We start from the raw sequence: 26,059 nt of genomic DNA on the forward strand, positions 1-26,059 counted from the left end.
ATGGCCCATCTCTTCATCTCCAGATGTTCCTAGTGAACCAAAGAATGCACGAGTTACCAAAGTCAACAAGGATTGTATTTTTGTGAAATGGGATAAGCCAGATAGTGATGGTGGCAGTCCTATTACTGGTTATCTGATTGAACGCAAAGAAAGGAACAGTCTGCTCTGGGTGAAGGCTAATGATACTCTTGTCCGTTCCACTGAATATCCTTGTGCTGGTCTTGTAGAGGGTCTAGAATATTCATTCCGGATCTATGCTTTGAACAGAGCTGGAAGCAGCTTACCTAGCAAACCAACAGAATATGTAACAGCAAGAATGCCAGTTGGTGAGTAAAATATTTCTTCATTTTCTCCATATCTTAAATTCTGTGAGTAAAAATTAAACCTTAGGTTCCTATTGCCAAATCTCTCTAGTAGTCCCAGCACTTAGCATGGTATGCACTTAATTTACCTACCATTTACCTACTAAGGACCTACATAATTGGCCCTTAATTAATTTGTCTTATTGACTGACTGACCAGTATTCCCTTGCTTTTACTTAGATTCAATAATGTTTTCCTTTGCTTAGTTTATGTAAGCACAATGTATACTAACCAATATAAAATACATAGTAACACTCCAAAATATTTATTTCTTGATTATTAAAATATTAGTTATTCAGATACTGATAAGCTATTTTAAAGCTACAGGTAAAGGTGTCAAACTTGCAACATGTGGGCCAGCAAACCTGCAGGGTGCTGCCATTGGGAAATGTTTAACAAAATAAATTAAAATGCAGTGCAATGTAGACGATGTTAATTTGTAGTTTTCTAAATCAATATCTAGCCAATTTCTAAGTCAAATCTATCTATTTCTATTGACACCATTCATGTAAAAAAATTATCACCTGTGTTTTAAGTGACATGTTTAGACTTTTCTAATTGTCTTTTGGGTTTTAGATCCTCCTGGGAAACCTGAAGTTATCGATGTTTCCAAGAATAGTGTCTCCCTTATCTGGGCTCGACCAAAGCACGATGGAGGCAGCAAAATCATTGGATATTTTGTTGAAGCTTGCAAGCTTCCTGGAGACAAATGGGTACGATGCAATACCACACCTCACCAGATTCCTCAAGAGGAGTATACAGCTACTGGTTTAGAAGAAAATGCTCAATATCAATTTAGAGCCATTGCCAAGACTGCTGTAAACATTAGCATGCCTTCTGAACCTTCTGATCCAGTAACTATCCTAGCAGAAAATGGTAAGATTCCATTTCTGAAGATTATGTATATTATATGTATTTACCTACCCCTATTGTTATTCATGTGAAAAATATCATAGTTCTATGTGTATTAAGTCCTTTTATTTTTTTCCAGTTCCTCCAAGGATAGAACTGAGTGTGGCAATGAAATCTTTACTTACTGTGAAAGCTGGAACCAATGTTTGCCTGGATGCTAGTGTTTTTGGTAAACCCAAGCCAACGATTTCATGGAAGAAAGATGGAACACCTATAAAAGCATCTGATGTCATAAAAATGGCCACCAATCGAAATCTTTGCACTTTGGAACTGTTCTGTGTAAATAGAAAGGATTCAGGAGACTATACTATTACTGCTGAAAACGCAAGTGGTTCCAAATCAGCCACTATTAAGCTGAAAGTATTAGGTAATTCAGTCCAATATTTATTAAGCACTTATGACTGTGCAAAGTTCTAGGATACAATGGAAAAAAATACAAGAGTCCCTGCTTTCAAGTAACTTACATTCTCTTGGGGTGGAAAGGAGGATAAACATGAATATAGATAAGTAATTTGAGGAGGAAAAGAGCAATCACAACTGGGGAAAATCAGAGGAGGTCTGACAAAAGGAGTGACCTATGAGCTGAACTTCCAAAGAAAATAAGGATTCTGAGATGGAGAGATGGAGAGGGATTGAATTTCAGGCACAGTGAAAGTCATATTTTATTAACTAAGATAATATAAATATCAGCCAATAGTTTGCCAAAGCATCATAAATAGGAATTTATATATAATAAAAACAAAAAAGGTATGTAGATCTATCATCCCAATAGCAGAATCATAAAAAGTGAGAGCTGGAGAGGACCTTGGGGCTCTCAATTTAGCCCAACCCCCTCATTGTACAGATCAAAACAGAAATTAGGTGACTTGCCCCAGGTCACACAATTAGTCAGTTTTTAGTGGGCAGAGTCAGAACCTAGGACATTTATAATTAAGGCAAAGATTTGATTGTACCTTCTTGTATCTTTCAGATAAACCTGGTCCTCCAGCATCTGTTAAAATCAATAAAATGTATTCAGATCGTGCAATGCTTTCTTGGGAGCCTCCTCTTGAAGATGGAGGCTCAGAAATTACTAACTATATTGTTGACAAGCGTGAGACAAGCAGACCTAATTGGGCACAAGTCTCTCCCAATGTTCCTATCACCAGTTGCAGTGTGGAGAAACTAATAGAAGGTCACGAATATCAGTTCCGTATTTGTGCTGAAAATAAATATGGTGTTGGAGATCCAATTTTCACCGAACCAGCAATTGCTAAAAATCCATATGGTAATAATACTTTTCTATGGATATTACCTTTTATTTAAGATATTTTTAAAACATGAAGCTAACTCCTCAAATTAATCTTTACAGACCCACCTGGACGTTGTGATCCTCCTGTAATTAGCAACATAACGAAAGATCACATGACAGTAAGCTGGAAACCACCAGCAGATGATGGTGGTTCACCTATCACTGGCTATTTGCTAGAGAAGCGAGAAACCCAAGCGGTCAACTGGACTAAAGTCAACAGGAAACCTGTTATAGAAAGAACTATAAAAGCAACAGGTCTCCAAGAAGGGACTGAGTATGAATTCCGTGTGACAGCTATAAATAAAGCTGGACCAGGCAAGCCCAGTGATGCCTCTAAAGCAGTATATGCTCATGATCCCCAATGTAAGTTTCACTTGGAGAATGAAGCATTCCCTCTCCTCTGTCTCTTTTGTCTATAAACTGCTTCAGACATATAAGAAGACTGCATTAACCACTACTTCTTTCTTTTCTTTTTTATCCTTAGATCCTCCTGGTCCACCAGCCTTCCCCAAAGTAATTGATACTACCCGAAGCTCTGTGAGTCTTTCTTGGGGTAAACCAGCATATGACGGTGGAAGTCCTATTATTGGTTATTTAGTTGAAGCAAAGAGAGCTGATTCTGATAACTGGGTGAGGTGCAATTTGCCAGAGAATCTAAAGAAAACACGCTTTGATGTTACTGGCTTGATGGAAAATACAGAATATCAATTCCGTGTGTACGCTGTCAATAAGATTGGCTACAGTGATCCCAGTGATGTGCCTGACAAACATGTGCCCAAGGATATCTTAAGTAAGTACTAGAAGGATAAAGGGAAGATGGCTAAGTGAACACATTTTTATAAATAAAGTATTTTGTCCTCTTGATATGTGCTGCAATATTGGAAACTCTATGAATTTGTTTTAAGAGAGCTATAGTAGCGAGCCAAGGATTTGCAATGTGATTTGTGGTTGATAATGATAACATTTTTCATGACTATAAGATAATGACATAACTTGGACCGGAGGATTGGGTTAAGTATGGTTGCCCTGTTAAAAAAGAGATTCTTTTTTTAATTATAGAGAACTCAATTTAGCTTTTCACAAATGCTTTTTATTTCAGCCAATTACCAGCTTCTTTAGTAATATCCTTTCTATCACTTTAGTCGTCTTCTCCTAATCTTATATTTCCTCATTGAATTTTTTTCAATTTTAAATAACTTGGCAATATATTATAATACTTAATCTGTCTTCCTGACTTAAAGAAGAGGCAGAGTATAAATTATAATTATAGGTAAATTACAGAATACTATCTTCATTAAAGTTGGATGGGATGAGAATCATTAAGTTGAGGAGGAAAACCAGGGATAACATATCTATTTTCTTTGAATAAAAATAGGGATAGTAAGCATATGTAGGAAATAAGGAGTGAATATTCCTGTAGATGAGGAATCCCTAAGCCACAAAAAATACTAATTATAAATTAATGGACTATATAGAATACTGGAAGAGTGAAAGACTGTTACTATAAGAGCTATGCAAATTGTTGGAAAAATAACATCTGAGTTTTCATAGTAAGTTGAGTTTTTATACATTTCATTTTTTTACCAAAAAAAAAAAATAGTTCCACCTGAGGGAGACCTTGATGCTGACTTGAGAAAAACACTCATATTACGTGCTGGAGTTACAATGAGACTTTATGTACCAGTAAGAGGACGTCCACCTCCAAAGATAACATGGTCTAAGCCAAATGTCAACCTGCGAGAGAGGATAGGATTGGACATCAAGTCAACAGACTTTGATACTTTCTTGCGTTGTGAAAATGTGAATAAATATGATGCTGGGAAATATATCTTGACCCTTGAGAATAGCTGTGGTAAAAAAGAATATACTATTGTCGTGAAAGTCCTTGGTAAGTATGAGCATAAAATAAGAAAAGTAATAGGAAATCATTACATATATTTTTTTCTCTGCAATGATTAAGTGTGTCTTCATTTTAAATTTATCCAGATACTCCGGGACCACCAGTCAATGTGATCGTTAAGGAAGTATCCAAAGATTCTGCTTATGTTACTTGGGATCCTCCTATTATTGATGGTGGCAGCCCAATTATAAACTATGTTGTTGAAAAACGTGATGCAGAGAGAAAGTCATGGTCCACAGTGACAACGGAGTGTCCCAAAACAAGCTTCCGAATATCTAATTTGGAAGAAGGAAAATCCTATTTCTTCAGAATTTTTGCTGAAAATGAATATGGCATTGGTGATCCTGGAGAAACACGGGATGCTGTAAAGGCTTCTGGTGAGGAAATATGATTTTATTCAATATAGTTGTAAATGACAGTATTAACTTATTCATTGGAAGCTTAGACTTACCTGATTTTTCATGTGTTTCAGAAACCCCTGGACCAGTTGTGGACCTGAAAGTTACATCTGTAACTAAATCATCATGTAGTATAGGCTGGAAAAAGCCTCGCAGTGATGGTGGAAGCCGAATTACTGGATATATCGTGGATTTCATGACGGAAGAAAACAAGTGGCAAAGAGTCATGAGGGCATTAAACCTTAGCTATTCCACAAAAGATTTGACAGAAGGAAAGGAGTATACTTTCAGAGTAAGAGCTGAGAATGAAAATGGAGAGGGAACTCCAAGTGAAATCACTGTTGTGGCAAAAGATGATGTTGGTAAGCACATTCTCATACACGTATCTTTTTATTTTCATCAGCAATGTGCTGTATTTAAAATGTTTTATTCATTCGTAGATCTATTTGTTATTCAGTGGTAGATATTTATTTTGTTATTCATTGGTAATTCCTTTTAGAACTGTATTAATTGGGGGGGGGGAAGCTATGTAGGCTCAAAAATAATTTATCTGTATTATTTTACAGTGGCTCCTGATCTTGATTTGAAAGAGTTGCCTGATTTGTGCTACTTAGCTAAAGAGAATAGCAATTTCCGTCTTAAGATCCCCATAAAAGGCAAACCTACACCATCAGTAACCTGGAAGAAAGGTGAAGACCCCCTACCAACTGACACAAGAGTTAGTGTTGAGTCTACTGCAGTTAATACTACCCTTGTGGTATATGATTGCCAAAAGTCTGATGCTGGGAAATATACAATCACACTGAAGAACACTGTTGGCACTAAGGAAGGAACTCTGTCCATAAAAGTTGTTGGGAAGCCTGGCATTCCCACTGGTCCAATCAAATTTGAGGAAGTTACAGCAGATGCCATTACCTTAAAGTGGAAACCTCCAAAGGACGATGGTGGTTCCGAAATTACCAACTATATCCTGGAGAAAAGAGATTCCGTAAACAACAAATGGGTCACATGTGCCTCTGCTGTCCAGAAAACAACCTTCAGAGTTACAAGACTTCATGAGGGAATGGAATATACTTTCCGAGTCAGTGCTGAAAATAAATACGGTGTAGGTGAGGGCCTTAAATCGGAGCCCATTGTTGCCAAACATCCATTTGGTATGTATCCGAAAGTTAGAAATAAAAATGAAAAACATTGTGATTTTTTTTCTTAATTATAACCTTATGTTATGATATCTTTTCCTAGATGTACCTGATGCTCCTCCACCCCCCAATATCGTGGATGTCAGACACGATTCTGTTTCTCTAACTTGGACAGACCCTAAAAAAACTGGTGGCTCACCAATCACAGGTACCATATTTGAGTTCACTTTCTTGTTACCTTTATTCTCATTTTCCCTTCCTACTGTCCTCCTAAAGGATGTTAAATACAGATCCTTTCCTTTTAGTTCTATTGGCACATAACTTTAAAAATTTTGTTACATTTCCCTTTTTGTGCATTGTTTAATATTCAGAATTTGCTAAAGCAATTCACTGTCAAATAACTTCCTTAGTGGGATATAAATTTGTTTGTGAGTTAAAACTTTCATCAGAAGTTATAATGATAATTCATATCTCAAGAAAAAAATAATGCCCTAACAAAACCCTCTGTTTAGTACACAGATAATCAAATATATAATCTGGGTAATCATGTAACTATTGACAGTGATAAGCAATTGCCTGATTAATGTGTGCATGTATAGAACTTGTAAATTAAACCCTGCTTTGAAACTGTTAATCATGAGACTGCATTGATATCTTCCATTTGGATTAAAATACCATCTTCTTCTTTGATAGGTTATCATATTGAATTTAAGGAGAGGAACAGTCTTATGTGGAAGAGAGCTAATAAGACTCCCATTAGAATGAAAGACTTCAAAGTAACAGGACTAACTGAAGGTCTTGAATATGAATTTAGAGTTATGGCAATCAATTTGGCTGGAGTTGGCAAACCAAGTCTGCCATCTGAGCCAGTTGTGGCGCTTGATCCAATTGGTAAGTCATTCAGAGAGGGGAAGACACCTAACCTCATTTGCTTCATGAGGAAAAATATTGACCTTCATTTAAACTCCGCTTTATCTGTTTTGTTTTACTTTTTTCAGATCCCCCTGGAAAACCTGAGGTGATTAATGTCACAAGAAATTCAGTGACTCTCATTTGGACTGAACCTAAATACGATGGTGGTCATAAACTGACTGGATACATCGTGGAGAAACGGGATCTGCCTTCAAAGTCTTGGATGAAGGCAAACCATGTTAATGTCCCGGACTGTGCCTATACTGTAACTGATCTTGTTGAAGGTGGAAAATATGAATTCAGAATTAGAGCCAAGAACACTGCAGGAGCTATCAGTGCTCCATCAGAAAGCACTGGAACCATTATTTGCAGGGATGAATATGGTACATCTTAGTTTGTTTTTTTTTTCTTTGTTTATATTTGTTTGTCTTTTAGTTCATATCTGAGATTTCATCAATGTAGAGAACTCTTGATTTGGAAACTCCCTCCACCAACCCAGATCAATAACTCATATGTAACATATATCCTAGAGAGTCACCTAAGACACTGAGGAGTTAAGTTTCAAAGCCTATATATGTCTTGGGTGGACCTTGAAAATCAGTCTTCCTAATTTCAAGACTGTCTCTCTAGGCTCTACAAATTTGTCTCTTATTCCTCATTTAAATACATAAAATAAGGCTGCTAGGTGGCACAGTGGATAAAGCACTGGCCCTGGATTCAGGAGGACCTGAGTTCAAATCCGGCCTCAGACACTTGACACTTACTAGCTGTGTCACCCTGGGCAAGTCACTTAACCCTCATCGCCCTGAGCAAAAATAAATACATACATACATAAATAATTAAAATAACATAAAACATCCTTCTCTGCCTTTTTTTCTAACTAAAATAAAATGTCTTCTTTTACAGAGGCACCATCCATTGTCCTTGATCCTACCATAAAAGATGGCTTAACAGTCAAAGCAGGAGATAACATTGTTTTGAATGCCATCAGCATCCTTGGCAAACCACTTCCAAAATCAAGTTGGTCCAAGGCAGGAAAAGACTTTAGGCCATCAGACATTGTCCAAATCAGTTCAACTCCAACATCTTCCATGCTTAGTGTTAAATATGCCTCCAGGAAAGATGCAGGAGAATATACAATCACTGCCACTAATCCTTTTGGAACAAAGGAGGAGCATGTACATGTGACAGTACTGGATGTTCCTGGCCCACCAGGACCTATTGAAATCAGCAATGTCTCTGCCGAAAAAGCTACCCTTACATGGACACCTCCATTGGAAGATGGAGGTTCTCCTATTAAGTCCTATGTTCTTGAAAAGAGAGAAACCAGCCGCCTTTTGTGGACAGTTGTTTCTGAAGATATTCAAACTTGCCGACATGTGGTGACCAAGCTGATCCAAGGAAATGAATACCTCTTCCGTGTCTCAGCTGTGAATCAGTATGGTAAAGGTGAACCTGTACAATCAGAACCGGTCAAAATGGTGGACAGATTTGGTAAGTAAAACATTTAGGAAGTTTAACACTTGAGAATTTAGAGACATTTCTATATACCCGTGTTTTTCATAAATCCTCCTTCCTTTGTAGGCCCTCCTGGTCCTCCTGGCAAGCCAGAAGTATCAAATGTGACCAAGAATACTGCCACTGTCAGTTGGAAAAGACCAATTGATGATGGTGGTAGTGAAATCACAGGTTACCATGTGGAAAGGAGAGAAAAGAAAGGTCTTCGATGGGTGAGAGCAACAAAGACCCCTGTGTCTGATCTCAGATGCAAAGTGACAGGACTTCAGGAAGGAAACACATATGAATTCCGTGTCAGTGCAGAAAATAAAGCAGGAATTGGACCACCAAGTGATGTTTCAAATTCAGTACTGATGAAGGATGCAGCATGTTAGTATTAATTCTTTTCCATACTAATTGTTACTAAATTATTATTATTAAAATATTAATATTAATATTAAATGTTAAATATTTTAGGGTGAACTAATATGTGCTTTTGTTTTCCATATTACTGTCACAGATCCACCAGGACCACCTTCAAATGCACGAGTGACTGACACTACAAAGAAATCTGCTTCTTTAGCTTGGGGCAAACCCCATTATGATGGCGGACTTGAAATCACAGGCTATATAGTAGAACATCAAAAGGAAGGTGATGAGACCTGGATAAAAGATACAACAGGAACTGCCCTCAGGATCACAGAATTTGTTGTCCCTGATCTTCAAACAAAAGAAAAATACAATTTCAGAATCTGCGCCATCAATGATGCGGGTGTTGGAGAGCCAGCAGTGATTCCAAACGTTGAAATCATAGAACGTGAATTGGCTCCTGATTTTGAATTAGATGCAGAGCTTCGAAGAACACTTGTTGTTAGAGCAGGGCTAAGCATTAGAATATTTGTACCAATTAAAGGCCGTCCAGCTCCTGAAGTCACTTGGACAAAAGATGGTGTAAACCTTAAAACACGTGCCAACATTGAAAACACAGAATCCTTCACTCTGCTGATTATTCCAGAATGTAACAGATATGACACTGGCAAATTTGTGATGACTATAGAAAATGCTGCTGGTAAGAAAAGTGGATTTGTCAATGTCAGGGTCTTGGATACACCTGGGCCTGTGCTCAATCTGAGGCCCACTGAGATCACAAAGGACAGTGTCACTCTGCACTGGGACCTGCCTCTGATAGATGGGGGCTCTCGTATAACAAACTACATTGTGGAAAAACGTGAAGCCACTCGGAAATCTTATTCTACGGCCACAACTAAGTGCCATAAATGTACTTATAAAGTGACTGGCTTATCTGAAGGGTGTGAATATTTCTTCAGAGTGATGGCAGAAAATGAATATGGAATTGGTGAGCCAACAGAAACCATAGAGCCTGTGAGGGCCTCAGAAGCACCATCACCACCAGATAGCCTTAATATTATGGACATAACTAAGAGCACAGTCAGCCTGGCATGGCCTAAACCAAAACATGATGGAGGCAGTAAGATCACTGGATATGTGATTGAAGCCCAGAGAAAAGGCTCTGACCAATGGACCCATATCACAACCGTAAAGGGATTAGAATGTGTTGTGAAGAACTTAACTGAAGGGGAAGAGTATACTTTCCAAGTTATGGCAGTGAACAGTGCCGGGAGGAGTGCCCCAAGAGAAAGCAGGCCAGTGATTGTAAAGGAGCAGACGATGCTTCCAGAACTGGACCTTCGTGGCATTTACCAGAAACTGGTCATTGCCAGAGCTGGGGAGAATATCAAAGTTGAGATTCCAGTGCTTGGTCGACCTAAACCAACTGTCACATGGAAAAAAGGAGACCAACTTCTTAAACAAACCCAAAGAGTTAATTTCGAAAATACTGCCACTTCAACCATACTAAATATCAGTGAATGTACAAGAAGTGATAGTGGACCTTACCCACTATCAGCAAAGAATATTGTAGGAGAAGTTGGAGATGTCATCACCATTCAGGTGCATGACATCCCAGGTCCACCCACTGGTCCAATCAAGTTTGATGAAGTTTCATCTGATTTTGTAACCTTCTCTTGGGAACCTCCAGAGAATGATGGAGGAGTACCCATCAGCAACTATGTTGTTGAAATGCGTCAAACTGACAGTACTACATGGGTTGAATTAGCAACCACTGTGATACGTACTACCTATAAAGCAACTCGTCTTACTACTGGAGTGGAGTATCAATTCCGGGTAAAAGCTCAAAACAGATATGGAGTTGGGCCAGGTATCACCTCAGCATCAGTCGTCGCCAACTATCCATTTAAAGTTCCTGGACCTCCTGGTACTCCTCAAGTAACTGCAGTCACCAAAGAATCGATCACCATTAGCTGGCATGAGCCTCTAACTGATGGTGGAAGTCCCATTTTGGGATATCATGTTGAAAGAAAAGAAAGAAATGGTATTCTCTGGCAGACTGTGAGTAAAGCATTGGTGCCGGGGAACATTTTTAAATCAAGTGGCCTAACAGATGGCATTGCTTATGAGTTCCGAGTGATTGCAGAAAATATGGCTGGCAAAAGTAAACCAAGCAAGCCATCCGAACCTACACTTGCTTTGGACCCCATTGACCCACCTGGGAAACCAATTCCTCTCAATATTACTAGACATACAGTAACACTTAAATGGGCAAAGCCTGAATATACTGGAGGATTCAAGATTACTAGCTACATTGTTGAAAAGAGAGACCTCCCCAATGGTCGTTGGCTGAAGGCCAACTTCAGCAATATTTTGGAGAATGAATTCACAGTCAGTGGCTTAACAGAGGATGCTGCATATGAATTCCGTGTGATTGCCAAAAATGCTGCTGGTGCTGTAAGTCCACCCTCTGAGCCTTCAGATGCCATAACATGCAGGGATGACATCGAAGCACCAAGGATCATGGTGGATGTTAAATACAAAGACACACTCATATTAAAAGCTGGTGAAGTATTTAAGCTTGAAGCAGATGTTTCTGGTCGCCCACCACCAACAATGGAATGGACCAAAGATGGAAAGGAACTTGAAGGCACAGCAAAATTAGAAATAAAAATATTTGATTTCTCTACAAATCTAGTTAACAAAGATTCATCAAGAAAGGATAGTGGAGCATATATACTTACAGCTACCAATCCTGGAGGTTTTGCCAAACACATTTTCAATGTTAAAGTTCTTGATAGACCAGGCCCACCTGAAGGACCTTTGGCCGTGACTGAAGTTACTTCAGAAAAGTGTGTATTATCATGGTTACCTCCACTAGATGATGGAGGTGCCAGCATTGACCACTATATAGTGCAAAAACGTGAAACCAGCAGATTGGCATGGACAAACGTAGCCTCTGAAGTACAGCTAACAAAACTAAAGGTCACCAAATTATTGAAAGGCAATGAATATGTCTTCCGTGTTATGGCTGTTAATAAATATGGGGTAGGAGAGCCCCTTGAATCAGAACCTGTCCTTGCAGTAAACCCATATGGACCCCCAGATCCACCCAAAAATCCTGAAGTTACAGCTATTACCAAAGACTCTATGGTTGTCTGCTGGGGACATCCTGATTCTGATGGTGGAAGTGAAATTATCAATTACATTGTGGAACGCCGAGATAAAGCTGGTCAACGCTGGGTGAAATGTAACAAAAGAGCTGTCACTGACTTAAGGTATAAGGTATCTGGATTGACAGAAGGACATGAGTATGAGTACAGGATCATGGCTGAAAATGCTGCTGGAATTAGTGCACCAAGTGCTACTAGTCCATTTTATAAAGCGTGTGATACTGTATTTAAGCCTGGCCCACCAGGAAATCCACGTGTTCTAGATACAAGCAGATCATCAATTTCAATTGCTTGGAATAAACCAATCTATGATGGTGGCTCAGAAATCACAGGATATATGGTTGAGATAGCACTTCCTGAAGAAGATGAGTGGAAGATTGTCACTCCACCAGCAGGACTCAAGGCAACCTCTTATACTATCACCAACCTCAAAGAAAATCAAGAATATAAGATCCGTATCTATGCCATGAATTCTGAAGGAATTGGTGAACCTGCACTTGTTCCTGGAACTCCAAAGGCTGAGGAGAGGATGCTGCCTCCAGAGATTGAGTTGGATGCGGACCTACGTAAAGTTGTCACCATAAGGGCTTGCTGTACCCTGAGACTGTTTGTTCCTATCAAAGGAAGACCAGCACCCGAAGTGAAATGGACAAGAGAACATGGAGAATCTTTAGATAAAGCTAGCATTGAATCAACAAGCTCTTATACCTTGCTTGTTGTTGGAAATGTCAACAGATTTGATAGTGGTAAATATATACTAACTATAGAAAACAGCTCAGGGAGCAAATCAGCATTTGTCAATGTCAGAGTACTTGATACACCAGGACCACCCCAGGATTTGAAAATCAAAGAAGTCACCAAATCATCTGTCACACTAACTTGGGAACCTCCTCTCCTAAATGGGGGCTCCAAGATAAAGAACTACATTGTTGAGAAGCGAGAATCCACGAGAAAAGCTTACTCAACTGTTGCAACAAATTGCCATAAGACCACCTGGAAAGTAGACCAACTTCAAGAAGGTTGCAATTATTATTTTAGAGTTCTGGCAGAAAATGAGTATGGAATTGGTCTCCCAGCTGAAACTGCAGAATCTGTCAAAGCATCAGAAAGACCACTTCCTCCAGGAAAGATAACTCTACTAGATGTCACAAGAAATAGTGTGTCACTCTCATGGGAGAAACCAGAACATGATGGAGGAAGTAGAATTCTAGGCTACATTGTAGAGATGCAGAGCAAAGGCAGTGATAAGTGGGCAACTTGTGCCACAGTCAAAGTCACCGAAGCCACAATTACTGGGTTGATTCAGGGTGAAGAGTATTCATTCCGTGTTTCAGCCCAAAATGAAAAGGGAATCAGTGATCCTCGACAACTTAGTGTACCAGTCATTGCCAAAGACCTTGTCATTCCACCAGCCTTCAAACTGTTATTTAATACTTTCACAGTGCTAGCAGGTGAAGATTTAAAAGTTGATGTCCCATTTATTGGACGTCCAACTCCAACTGTGACCTGGCACAAAGATGATGTACCCCTGAAACAGACTACTAGAGTAAATGCAGAAAGCACAGAAAATAACACACTGCTGACAATAAAGGAAGCCTGCCGGGAAGATGTTGGACATTATGTAGTTAAACTTGTAAACTCAGTAGGCGAAGCCACTGAAACCCTTAATATTATTGTCCTTGACAAGCCAGGGCCTCCTACCGGACCAGTTAAAATGGATGAAGTGACTGCAGATAGTATTACTCTGTCCTGGGAACCACCAAAATACGATGGTGGAAGTTCTATCAATAATTATATTGTTGAGAAAAGGGACACTTCTACAACTACCTGGCAAATTGTGTCAGCTACTGTTGCAAGAACAACAATCAAGGCTTGCCGACTAAAGACTGGATGTGAATATCAGTTCAGAATTGCAGCTGAAAACAGATATGGAAAAAGCACTTATCTTACTTCAGAGCCTATTGTAGCCCAATATCCATTCAAAGTTCCTGGGCCTCCAGGAACACCTTTTGTGACAGTTTCTTCCAAAGACAGTATGGAGGTACAATGGAATGAGCCAGTCAATGATGGTGGTAGCAAAATTATTGGTTATCATTTAGAACGTAAAGAGAGAAATAGCATCCTCTGGGTAAAGCTGAACAAAACACCTATTCCACAAACCAAGTTTAAAACAACTGGCCTTGAAGAAGGAATTGAGTATGAATTTAGAGTCTGTGCAGAAAACATTGTGGGCATTGGCAAACCTAGTAAAGTATCTGAGTGCTATGTCGCTCGTGATCCATGTGATCCACCAGGTCGCCCAGAAGCAATCATTGTCACAAGGAATTCTGTGACTCTTCAGTGGAAGAAACCTACCTATGATGGTGGAAGCAAAATCACTGGCTATATTGTTGAGAAGAAAGAGTTACCAGATGGCCGCTGGATGAAAGCCAGTTTTACTAATGTCATTGAAACTCAATTTGAAGTCACTGGCCTAGTTGAAAATCAGAGATATGAGTTTCGGGTAATAGCACGAAATGCTGCCGGAGTATTTAGTGAGCCATCTGAAAGCACAGGAGCAATCACAGCGAGAGATGAAGTAGACCCTCCACGCATAAGTATGGATCCAAAGTACAAAGACACACTTGTAGTCCATGCTGGCGAGTCATTCAAGATTGAAGCTGACGTATATGGCAAACCAATACCAACCACTCAATGGACAAAAGGTGATCAAGAACTTTCCAGCACAGCTCATTTGGAAATAAAAAGTACTGATTTTGCCACCTGCCTCAATGTAAAGGAAGCAGTGCGTGTTGATAGCGGTAATTATGTGCTGAAAGCAAAAAATGTTGCTGGAGAGAGATCAGTTACTGTAAATGTCAAAGTTCTCGATAGGCCAGGACCACCGGAAGGACCTGTTGCTGTGTCTGGAGTTACTGCTGAAAAATGCACATTAGCATGGAAGCCCCCACTCCAAGATGGTGGCAGTGATATCATAAACTACATTGTGGAAAGAAGAGAAACCAGTCGTTTAGTTTGGACTGTAGTTGATGCCAATGTGCAAACACTTAGTTGCAAGGTTACCAAACTTCTAGAAGGAAATGAATATATCTTCCGCATAATGGCTGTAAACAAATATGGTGTTGGTGAACCTCTTGAATCTGAGCCAGTCATTGCCAAGAATCCATTTGTTGTGCCAGATGCACCAAAGGCACCAGAAGTTACTACAGTGACCAAAGACTCAATGATCGTTGTATGGGAAAGGCCAGCATCTGATGGTGGCAGTGAAATTCTTGGTTATGTCCTTGAAAAACGGGATAAGGAAGGCATCCGATGGTCAAGATGCCACAAGCGTTTGATTGGGGAATTACGTTTAAGAGTAACTGGACTCATAGAAAACCATGATTATGAATTTAGAGTCTCTGCTGAAAATGCTGCTGGTCTCAGTGAACCAAGCCCACCATCTGCTTACCAAAAAGCTTGTGATCCTATTTATAAGCCAGGACCGCCAAATAACCCCAAAGTCACAGATATCACAAGGTCTTCAGTTTTCCTCTCATGGAGCAAACCTGTTTATGATGGTGGCAGTGAAATCCAAGGATACATAGTTGAGAAATGTGATGTGAGTGTCGGGGAATGGACAATGTGCACTCCACCAACTGGAATCAAGAAGACACATATAGAAGTAGAAAAGCTATTGGAAAAACATGAATACAATTTCCGTATCTGTGCTGTCAATAAAGCTGGAGTTGGAGAACACGCTGATGTACCTGGACCTGTGCTGGTTGAAGAAAAATTGGAAGCACCAGATATTGATCTCGATCTAGAATTGAGGAAAGTAATAAACATAAGAGCAGGTGGTTCCTTGAGGTTGTTTGTTCCCATTAGAGGTCGCCCTACACCAGAAGTTAAGTGGGGGAAGATGGATGGTGAAATCCGGGATGCGGCTCTAATTGATGTCACTTCTAGCTTTACCTCTCTTGTCCTTGAAAATGTGAACAGATATGACAGTGGGAAATACACTCTCACCTTAGAAAATAGTAGTGGAACAAAGTCTGCCTTTGTTACTGTGAGAGTCTTGGATACACCAAGTCCACCTGTTAACCTTAAAGTAACAGAAATCACCAAAGACTCCGTATCAATCACATGGGAACCACCTTTGTTGGATGGAGGATCCAAAATAAAAAATTATATTGTTGAGAAACGTGAAGCTACAAGAAAATCTTATGCTGCTGTTGTAACAAACTGTCATAAGAATTCATGGAAAATAGATCAACTTCAAGAGGGCTGTAGTTACTACTTTAGAGTTACAGCTGAAAACGAATATGGTATTGGCCTTCCTGCCCGCACTGCTGACCCAATTAAGGTCGCTGAAGTTCCACAACCTCCAGGAAAAATAATAGTAGACGATGTCACAAGAAACAGTGTTTCCCTAAGCTGGACCAAGCCAGAACATGATGGTGGCAGCAAAATTATACAATATATTGTTGAAATGCAAGCTAAACACAGTGACAAATGGTCAGAGTGTGCCCGTGTTAAGAACTTGGAAGCAGTAATTACAAACTTAACCCAAGGAGAAGAATATCTATTTAGAGTTGTTGCTGTAAATGAAAAGGGAAGGAGTGATCCCAGGTCCCTTGCTGTTCCAGTAATTGCTAAAGATCTAGTTATTGAGCCAGATGTAAGACCTGCATTCAACAGTTACAGTGTCCAGGTTGGTCAGGATTTAAAAATAGAAGTACCAATTTCTGGACGTCCTAAGCCTACCATCACCTGGACAAAGGATGGCCAACCACTGAAACAGACAACAAGACTGAATGTTACTGATTCACCTGACCTCACTGTACTTAGCATTAAAGAAACCCACAAAGAAGATGGTGGAACGTATGGAATCACAGTCGCCAATGTTGTTGGACAGAAAGCTGCATCCATTGAAATTATAACTCTAGACAAGCCTGATCCACCAAGAGGCCCTGTGAAATTTGATGAAGTCAGTGCTGAAAGTATTACATTATCTTGGAATCCTCCACTATATACTGGTGGTTGCCAAATCACTAACTACATTGTTCAAAAGAGAGATACAACCACTACTGTATGGGAAGTTATTTCTGCTACTGTTGCAAGAACAACCTTAAAAGTGACTAAGCTGAAAACTGGCACAGAATACCAGTTCAGAATATTTGCTGAAAACAGATATGGACAAAGTTTTGCCTTAGAATCTGATCCTGTTGTAGCCCAATATCCCTACAAAGAACCAGGTCCTCCCGGAACACCATTTGTTAATACCATTTCTAAAGATTCTATGGTTGTACAGTGGCATGAACCAATTAATAATGGTGGGAGTCCCGTCATTGGTTACCACCTTGAGAGAAAGGAAAGAAACAGTATTTTGTGGACAAAAGTCAACAAAACTATTATCCATGACACCCAGTTTAAGGCTCTTAACCTTGAGGAAGGTATTGAATATGAATTCAGAGTTTATGCTGAAAATATTGTTGGTGTAGGCAAAGCAAGCAAAAGTTCAGAATGTTATGTGGCCCGTGACCCCTGTGACCCACCAGGAACTCCAGAAGCAATCATGGTCAAAAGAAATGAAATTACGCTACAGTGGACCAAGCCTGTATATGACGGCGGAAGCATGATTACTGGCTATATCGTTGAGAAACGAGATTTGCCTGAGGGTCGCTGGATGAAAGCCAGTTTCACAAATGTCATTGAAACACAGTTCACTGTCACTGGTCTTACTGAAAATGAAAGGTATGAATTCAGAGTGATTGCGAAGAATGCTGCAGGTGCAGTAAGTAAGCCCTCTGACAGTACAGGACCTATAACAGCCAAAGATGAAGTTGAACTTCCAAGAATTTCAATGGATCCAAAATACAGAGACACAATTGTGGTCAATGCTGGAGAAACATTCAGACTTGAGGCTGATGTTTATGGAAAGCCCCTCCCTACCATCGAGTGGTTGAAAGGAGATAAAGAAGTTGAAGAGTCAGCTAGATGTGAAATAAAGAATACAGATTTCAAAGCATTAGTCATTGTAAAAGATGCCATTAGGATTGACGGTGGACAATATATTTTAAGAGCTTCTAATGTTGCAGGTTCTAAGTCATTCCCAGTAAATGTAAAAGTATTAGACAGACCAGGGCCTCCAGAAGGTCCTATTCAGGTGACTGGAGTGACTTCTGAAAAATGCTCACTAACTTGGTCTCCACCCCTTCAAGATGGTGGCAGTGATATTTCTCACTATGTTGTTGAAAAAAGAGAAACTAGCCGACTTGCCTGGACAGTTGTTGCTCCAGAAGTTGTAACCAATACACTGAAAGTAACAAAACTTTTAGAAGGAAATGAATATATTTTCCGTGTAATGGCTGTTAACAAATATGGAGTTGGTGAGCCTTTGGAATCTGCACCAGTACTAATGAAAAATCCATTTGTGCTTCCCGGTCCACCAAAGAACTTAGAAGTAACAAATATTGCCAAGGACTCCATGACAGTCTGCTGGAACCGTCCAGATAGCGATGGTGGAAGCGAGATTATTGGTTATATTGTAGAAAAGAGGGACAGAAGTGGCATTAGATGGATAAAGTGCAATAAGCGGCGAATTACAGATTTGCGATTAAGAGTTACAGGACTGACAGAAGATCACGAATATGAATATAGAGTATCTGCAGAAAATGCTGCCGGAGTCGGAGAACCAAGTCAGGCTACAGTTTATTACAAGGCTTGTGATCCTGTATTCAAACCTGGCCCACCGACCAATGCCCACCTTGTAGATACCACCAAAAATTCTATTACACTTGCATGGAGCAAGCCCATTTATGACGGTGGCAGTGAAATCCTAGGATACTTGGTAGAGATCTGTAAAGCAGATGAAGATGAATGGAAAGTAGTTACTCCACAGACTGGTCTGAAAGTTACTCGCTTTGAGATTTCAAAGCTTGTCGAGCATCAGGAATATAAGATACGGGTTTGTGCTCTCAATAAAGTTGGTTTAGGTGAGCCTGCATCATTACCTGGTACTGTGAAACCAGAAGATAAACTTGAACCCCCTGAACTTGACCTTGATTCAGAATTAAGGAAAGGAATAGTAGTCAGAGCTGGTGGATCTGCCAGAATTCACATTCCATTCAAAGGCCGACCAACCCCTGACATTATTTGGTCTCGAGAGGAAGGTGAATTTACTGATAAAGTGCAAATTGAAAAAGGCTTAAACTATACCCAATTATCAATAGATAACTGTGATAGAAATGATGCTGGAAAATACATCCTCAAACTAGAAAACAGTAGTGGATCCAAATCTGCATTTGTTACTGTGAAAGTCCTAGATACTCCAGGACCCCCACAAAACTTGGCAGTTAAAGAAGTAAAGAAAGATTCTGTTACACTAGTCTGGGAGCCACCTATCATTGATGGCGGTGCAAAGATTAAGAATTATGTAATTGATAAACGAGAGTCAACCCGAAAGGCATATGCTAATGTGAGTGCCAAATGCAACAAAACAAGTTTCAAAGTTGAAAATCTTACTGAAGGAGCAATTTATTACTTCAGAGTTATGGCAGAAAATGAATTTGGAGTTGGGGTTCCAGTGGAAACTCTTGATGCAGTGAAAGCAGCTGAGCCTCCTTCACCACCTGGAAAGGTTACGCTAACTGACGTGTCTCAAACCAGTGCATCACTTATGTGGGAGAAACCTGAACATGATGGAGGTAGCAGAGTTTTAGGATATATAGTTGAAATGCAACCAAAAGGAACAGAAAAATGGAGTGTTGTTGCCGAGTCCAAAGTTTGCAGTGCACTTATTTCTGGGCTAAGTTCTGGACAAGAATATCAGTTCCGAGTCAAGGCTTACAATGAAAAAGGGAAAAGCGATCCAAGAGTCCTTGGTGTCCCTGTCATAGCGAGGGACTTGACTATACAACCAAGTTTTAAGTTGCCATTTAACACATACAGTGTCCAGGCTGGAGAAGATCTTAAGATAGAAATACCAGTTCTAGGTCGACCTAGGCCTAAAATTTCTTGGGTAAAAGATGGTGAGGCTCTTAAACAGACAACCAGAGTAAATGTTGAAGAAACAGCTACATCAACTATTTTACACATCAAAGAAAGCAACAAAGATGATTTTGGAAAATATAAAATAACAGCATCAAACACTGCAGGCACAGCAACAGAAGACCTTAGCATAATAGTTTTGGAAAAACCTGGACCACCAGTTGGACCAGTTCGCTTTGATGAAGTTAGTGCAGACTTTGTAGTCATATCCTGGGAACCACCAATATATACTGGTGGCTGTCAAATAAGCAATTATATTGTAGAGAAACGTGACACAACCACTACTACCTGGCAAATGGTATCAGCCACAGTAGCAAGAACAACAATTAAAATAACCAAACTGAAAACAGGCAGTGAATACCAATTCAGAATTTTTGCTGAAAACAGATATGGAACGAGTCCCTCACTAGATTCTAAACCTGTTGTTGTACAATATCCATATAAAGTACCTGGACCACCTGGAACTCCTTTTGTGACATCAATATCAAAAGATCAGATGCTTGTAGAGTGGCATGAGCCAGTCAGTGATGGTGGAAGCAAAGTTATTGGCTACCATCTTGAACAGAAAGAAAAGAATAGCATTCTTTGGATGAAGTTAAACAAAATCCCCATTCAAGACACCAAGTTTAAAACAACTGGACTTGATGAAGGCCTCGAGTATGAATTCAAAGTTTCTGCGGAAAATATTGTTGGCATTGGAAAACCTAGCAAAGTATCTGAATGTTTTGTTGCTCGTGATCCATGTGACCCGCCTGGTCGCCCTGAAGCCATTGCTATTACCAGAAACTATGTCACACTGAAATGGAAAAAACCTGCCTATGATGGTGGTAGCAAAATAACAGGCTATATTGTAGAAAAGAAAGATCTACCTGATGGTCGTTGGATGAAAGCCAGCTTTACCAATGTGCTAGAAACAGAATTTACAGTGAGTGGACTTGTAGAAGACCAAAGATATGAATTTAGAGTAATTGCAAGAAATGCAGCTGGAAACTTTAGTGAACCGTCAGAAAGCACTGGTGCAATTACAGCTAGAGATGAAATTGATGCACCCAGTGCTTCCTTAGACCCAAAATACAAAGATGTAATTGTTGTTCATGCAGGAGAGACCTTTGTTCTAGAAGCTGACATCCGTGGTAAGCCTGTACCTGACATTGTGTGGATAAAAGATGGGAAAGAACTTGAGGAAACAACAGCCAGAACAGAAATTAAATCTACCATCCAAAAAACAACTCTTGTTGTCAAAGACTGCATAAGAACTGATGGGGGACAGTATATCTTGAAGCTTAGCAATGTTGGTGGTACAAAGTCTATACCAATAACTGTAAAAGTACTTGATAGGCCAGGACCTCCTGGACCACCTCTGAAAGTTTCAGGGGTTACTGCTGAAAAATGTTACTTGGCTTGGAACCCACCTCTGCAAGATGGTGGTGCTAATATTTCTCATTACATCATTGAGAAGAGAGAAACAAGCAGACTCTCATGGACCCAGGTTTCAACTGAAGTACAGGCCTTGAACTACAAAGTTACTAAACTTCTTCCAGGCAACGAGTATATTTTCCGTGTCATGGCTGTGAACAAATATGGAATTGGAGAGCCACTAGAATCTGAACCTGTCATAGCTTGTAATCCATACAAGCCACCAGGTCCTCCTTCAACACCTGAAGTCTCAGCAATTACTAAAGATTCAATGGTAGTAACATGGGCACGTCCAGTAGATGATGGTGGAGCTGAAATTGAGGGCTATGTACTTGAAAAGCGAGATAAAGATGGCATCAGGTGGACTAAGTGCAATAAGAAAACACTAACGGATCTACGATTCAGAGTGACTGGACTTACAGAAGGCCACTCCTATGAATTCAGAGTTGCTGCTGAAAATGCAGCTGGCATGGGTGAATTTAGTGAGCCTTCTGTTTTCTATCGTGCATGTGATGCTTTGTATCCACCAGGCCCCCCAAGTAATCCTAAAGTAACAGATACATCTAGATCTTCAGTATCCCTAGCATGGAATAAGCCCATATATGATGGTGGTGCTCCTGTTAAGGGCTATGTTGTAGAAGTCAAAGAGGCTGCTGCTGATGAATGGACAACCTGCACACCACCAACAGGACTACAAGGAAAGCAGTTCACTGTTACTAAACTTAAAGAAAATAGCGAGTATAACTTCCGCATCTGTGCCATTAACTCAGAAGGCGTCGGTGAACCCGCAACCATACCTGGATCAGTTGTTGCTGCTGAAAGGATTGAGCCTCCTGAAATTGAACTTGATGCTGATCTAAGAAAGGTTGTCATTCTTCGGGCAAGTGCTACCTTGAGATTATTTGTTACCATCAAAGGTAGACCAGAACCTGAAGTCAAATGGGAAAAAGCAGAAGGCACTCTCACTGAGAGAGCCCAGATTGAGGTCACCAGCTCATATACAATGTTGGTTATTGATAATGTTACCAGATTTGACAGTGGTAGATATAACCTGACTCTGGAAAATAATAGTGGATCCAAAACAGCTTTTGTTAATGTCAGAGTTCTTGATTCACCAAGTGCACCTGTGAATTTGACTGTGAAAGAAGTGAAGAAAGATTCAGTGACATTGTCTTGGGAACCACCACTTATTGATGGTGGAGCTAAAATTACAAATTATATTGTTGAAAAACGAGAATCTACAAGAAAAGCATATGCCACTATTACAAACAATTGTACCAAGACCACTTTCAAAATTGATAATCTCCAAGAAGGGTGTATTTACTTCTTCCGTGTCCTGGCTTCAAATGAATATGGAATTGGTTTGCCAGCTGAAACAACAGAACCAGTTAAAGTGTCTGAACCACCCCTGCCACCTGGAAGAGTTACTCTTGTTGATGTGACACGTAACACTGCCACCATTAAATGGGAGAAACCAGAAAGTGATGGTGGCAGTAAAATTACTGGTTATGTAGTAGAAATGCAGACTAAAGGAAGTGAGAAATGGAGTACTTGCACACATGTAAAGACACTAGAAGCCACTGTGTCTGGTCTGACTACTGGAGAAGAGTATACCTTTAGGGTGGCTGCAGTTAATGAAAAAGGGAAAAGTGATCCTAGACAACTTGGAGTACCGGTAGTTGCAAAAGATATTGAAATTAAACCTGCAATTGAGCTTCCTTTCAACACTTTCCATGTTAAAGCTGGAGACCAACTCAAGATTGATGTGCCATTTAGTGGGAGACCTGTGCCTACTGTAAGCTGGAAAAAAGATGGGCAAGCTTTAAAAGAGACAACTAGAGTGAATGTTCAGTCATCAAAAACAGTAACATCATTAGTTATCAAGGAAGCTTCAAGAGAAGATGTTGGAAAGTATGAAGTATCTGTTTCAAACAGTGCTGGAATTACAGATGCTTCTATTACTGTAATTGTCCTTGACAGACCAGGACCTCCAGGACCTATACATATTGATGAAGTTAGCTCTGACAATGTAATAATATCTTGGAATCCTCCAGAATATGATGGTGGCTGCCAAATTAGCAATTATATTGTTGAGAAAAGAGATACTACTTCTACAACATGGCAAGTAGTATCCCAAGCAGTTGCCAGGACATCCATTAAGATAATTCGCCTGACAACAGGAAGTGAATATCAGTTCCGTGTTTGTGCAGAGAACCGGTATGGCAAGAGTACTTACAGTGAATCATCACCTGTCGTTGCAGAATACCCATTCAGTCCCCCTGGTCCTCCTGGAACACCTAAGGTTGTACATGCCACAAAATCCACCATGATTGTAAGCTGGCAAATGCCAGTTAATGATGGAGGAAGTCAAGTAATTGGCTATCACCTAGAACATAAAGAAAGAAGCAGTATTCTTTGGACAAAAGTAAACAAAACTCTCATTACTGATACACAAATGAAAGTTTCTGGCCTTGATGAAGGACTGATGTATGAATATCGTGTATATGCTGAGAATATTGCAGGCATCGGTAAATGCAGCAAGGCATGTGAGCCAGTTCCTGCAAGAGATCCTTGTGATCCTCCTGGTCAACCAGAAGTTACAAATATTACCAGAAAGTCAGTCTCACTTAAATGGGCCAAACCCCGATATGATGGTGGGGCTAAAATCACAGGTTACCTTATTGAGCGCAGAGAACTGCCAGATGGCCGGTGGTTGAAGTGTAACTTTACTAACATCCAGGAAACTTATTTTGAGGTAACTGAACTTACAGAAGATCAGCGTTATGAATTCCGCGTTTTCGCAAGGAATGCTGCGGACTCTGTTAGTGAACCATCTGAATCAACTGGACCTATCACAGTAAAAGATGATGTTGAGGCCCCAAGAATTATGATGGATGTCAAATTCCGGGACATTGTCGTGGTCAAAGCTGGGGAAATCCTTAAGATCAATGCAGACATTTCAGGCCGACCTCTACCAGTAATATCCTGGTCAAAGGATGGCAAGGAGATTGAAGAAAGAGCAAAGACTGAAATTGTTTCAACAGACAGCACAACTGTGTTAACAGTTAAGGACTGTGTGAGACGAGACACTGGTCAGTATGTGTTAACTCTCAAAAATGTTGCAGGAACTCGGTCTGTGGCTGTTAACTGCAAAGTCCTTGATAGACCTGGGCCACCAGCAGGACCTCTAGAAATAAATGGCCTTACTGCTGAGAAATGCTCGCTTTCCTGGGGACCTCCACAAGAAGATGGTGGTGCAGATATTGACTATTATATTGTAGAAAAGCGTGAAACAAGCAGACTTGCATGGACAATTTGTGAGGAAGAGTTAAGAACAACATCTTGTAAAGTAACCAAATTACTTAGAGGTAATGAATATATATTTAGAGTCATTGGTGTTAATAAATATGGTGTGGGTGAGCCCCTAGAGAGTATGGCCGTAAAGGCACTTGATCCATTTACAGTTCCCAGTCCACCCACATCTTTGGAGATCACATCTGTGACCAAAGATTTCATGACCATATGCTGGTCAAGACCTGAGAGTGATGGTGGTAATGATATCTCTGGATACATAATTGAACGTCGGGAGAAAAACAGCTTACGATGGGTACGTGTAAACAAAAAACCAGTTTATGATCTGAGAGTAAAATCAACAGGACTTCGGGAAGGATGTGAATATGAATATCGGGTCTATGCAGAAAATGCTGCTGGTCTGAGCCTTCCAAGTGAAACATCACCTTTAGTTCGAGCAGAAGATCCAGTCTTCTTACCCTCTCCTCCATCTAAACCTAAAATTGTGGACTCAGGAAAAACAAATATAACTATTGGCTGGATTAAGCCTTTGTTTGATGGAGGGGCCCCAGTTACTGGATACACTGTTGAATATAAGAAATCTGATGAAACTGACTGGTCAGTTGCTATCCAGAGTTTACGAGGCACTGAATATACAGTAAGTGGATTAACAACAGGGGCTGAATATTTCTTTAGAGTAAGATCAATAAATAAGGTTGGTGCTAGTGATCCAAGTGATAGCTCAGATCCTCAGGTAGCAAAGGAAAGAGAAGAAGAACCTGTATTTGACCTTGACAGTGAAATGAAGAAGACACTGATTGTAAAGGCTGGTGCCTCATTTACAATGACTGTGCCTTTCCGAGGAAGACCAGTACCCAGTGTAATGTGGAGTAAGCCAGATACTGATCTCCGTACTAGGGCTTGTATTGATTCTACAGACACCCGAACATCTCTAACTATTGAAAATGCCAACAGAAACGACTCTGGAAAATACACATTAACAATTCAGAATATTTTGAGTGCTGCTTCATTGACCTTAGTCGTCAAAGTTCTTGATTCTCCTGGACCCCCAGCTAACATTAATGTTAAAGATGTAACCAAGGAATCTGCAGTGTTATGTTGGGATGTTCCTGAAAATGATGGTGGTGCCCCTGTGAAAAAATACCATATAGAAAAACGAGAGGCCAGCAAGAAAGCATGGGTCACTGTGACTAACAATTGCAATCGACTTTCCTACAAAGTATCCAACTTACAAGAGGGAGCTGTTTACTACTTCAGGGTCTCTGGAGAAAATGAGTTTGGTGTTGGTGTACCCTCTGAAACCAAAGAAGGAGTAAAAATCACAGGTATGTTTCATTAATGAAAAGT

The 26,059-nt window shown here is 40.0% G+C and overlaps 1 protein-coding gene across 1 annotated transcript in view; it reads left to right on the top strand.

Annotated features, from left to right (window-relative positions):
* Positions 1 to 26,059, top strand: part of TTN (titin) — a 336,226-nt gene that overhangs the window by 274,168 nt on the left and 35,999 nt on the right. Inside the window, 16 exon segments of the mRNA XM_043993320.1 lie at positions 24 to 326; positions 939 to 1,238; positions 1,354 to 1,641; positions 2,245 to 2,541; positions 2,626 to 2,928; positions 3,050 to 3,355; positions 4,166 to 4,453; positions 4,552 to 4,842; positions 4,938 to 5,225; positions 5,430 to 6,017; positions 6,106 to 6,210; positions 6,696 to 6,893; positions 7,001 to 7,297; positions 7,821 to 8,408; positions 8,499 to 8,801; positions 8,932 to 26,037. Coding sequence (XP_043849255.1) covers positions 24 to 326; positions 939 to 1,238; positions 1,354 to 1,641; positions 2,245 to 2,541; positions 2,626 to 2,928; positions 3,050 to 3,355; positions 4,166 to 4,453; positions 4,552 to 4,842; positions 4,938 to 5,225; positions 5,430 to 6,017; positions 6,106 to 6,210; positions 6,696 to 6,893; positions 7,001 to 7,297; positions 7,821 to 8,408; positions 8,499 to 8,801; positions 8,932 to 26,037 — 21,849 coding nt within the window.

This window comes from Dromiciops gliroides, chromosome 3 (genome assembly GCF_019393635.1).
Source record: "Dromiciops gliroides isolate mDroGli1 chromosome 3, mDroGli1.pri, whole genome shotgun sequence".
NCBI lineage: Eukaryota > Metazoa > Chordata > Mammalia > Microbiotheria > Microbiotheriidae > Dromiciops > Dromiciops gliroides.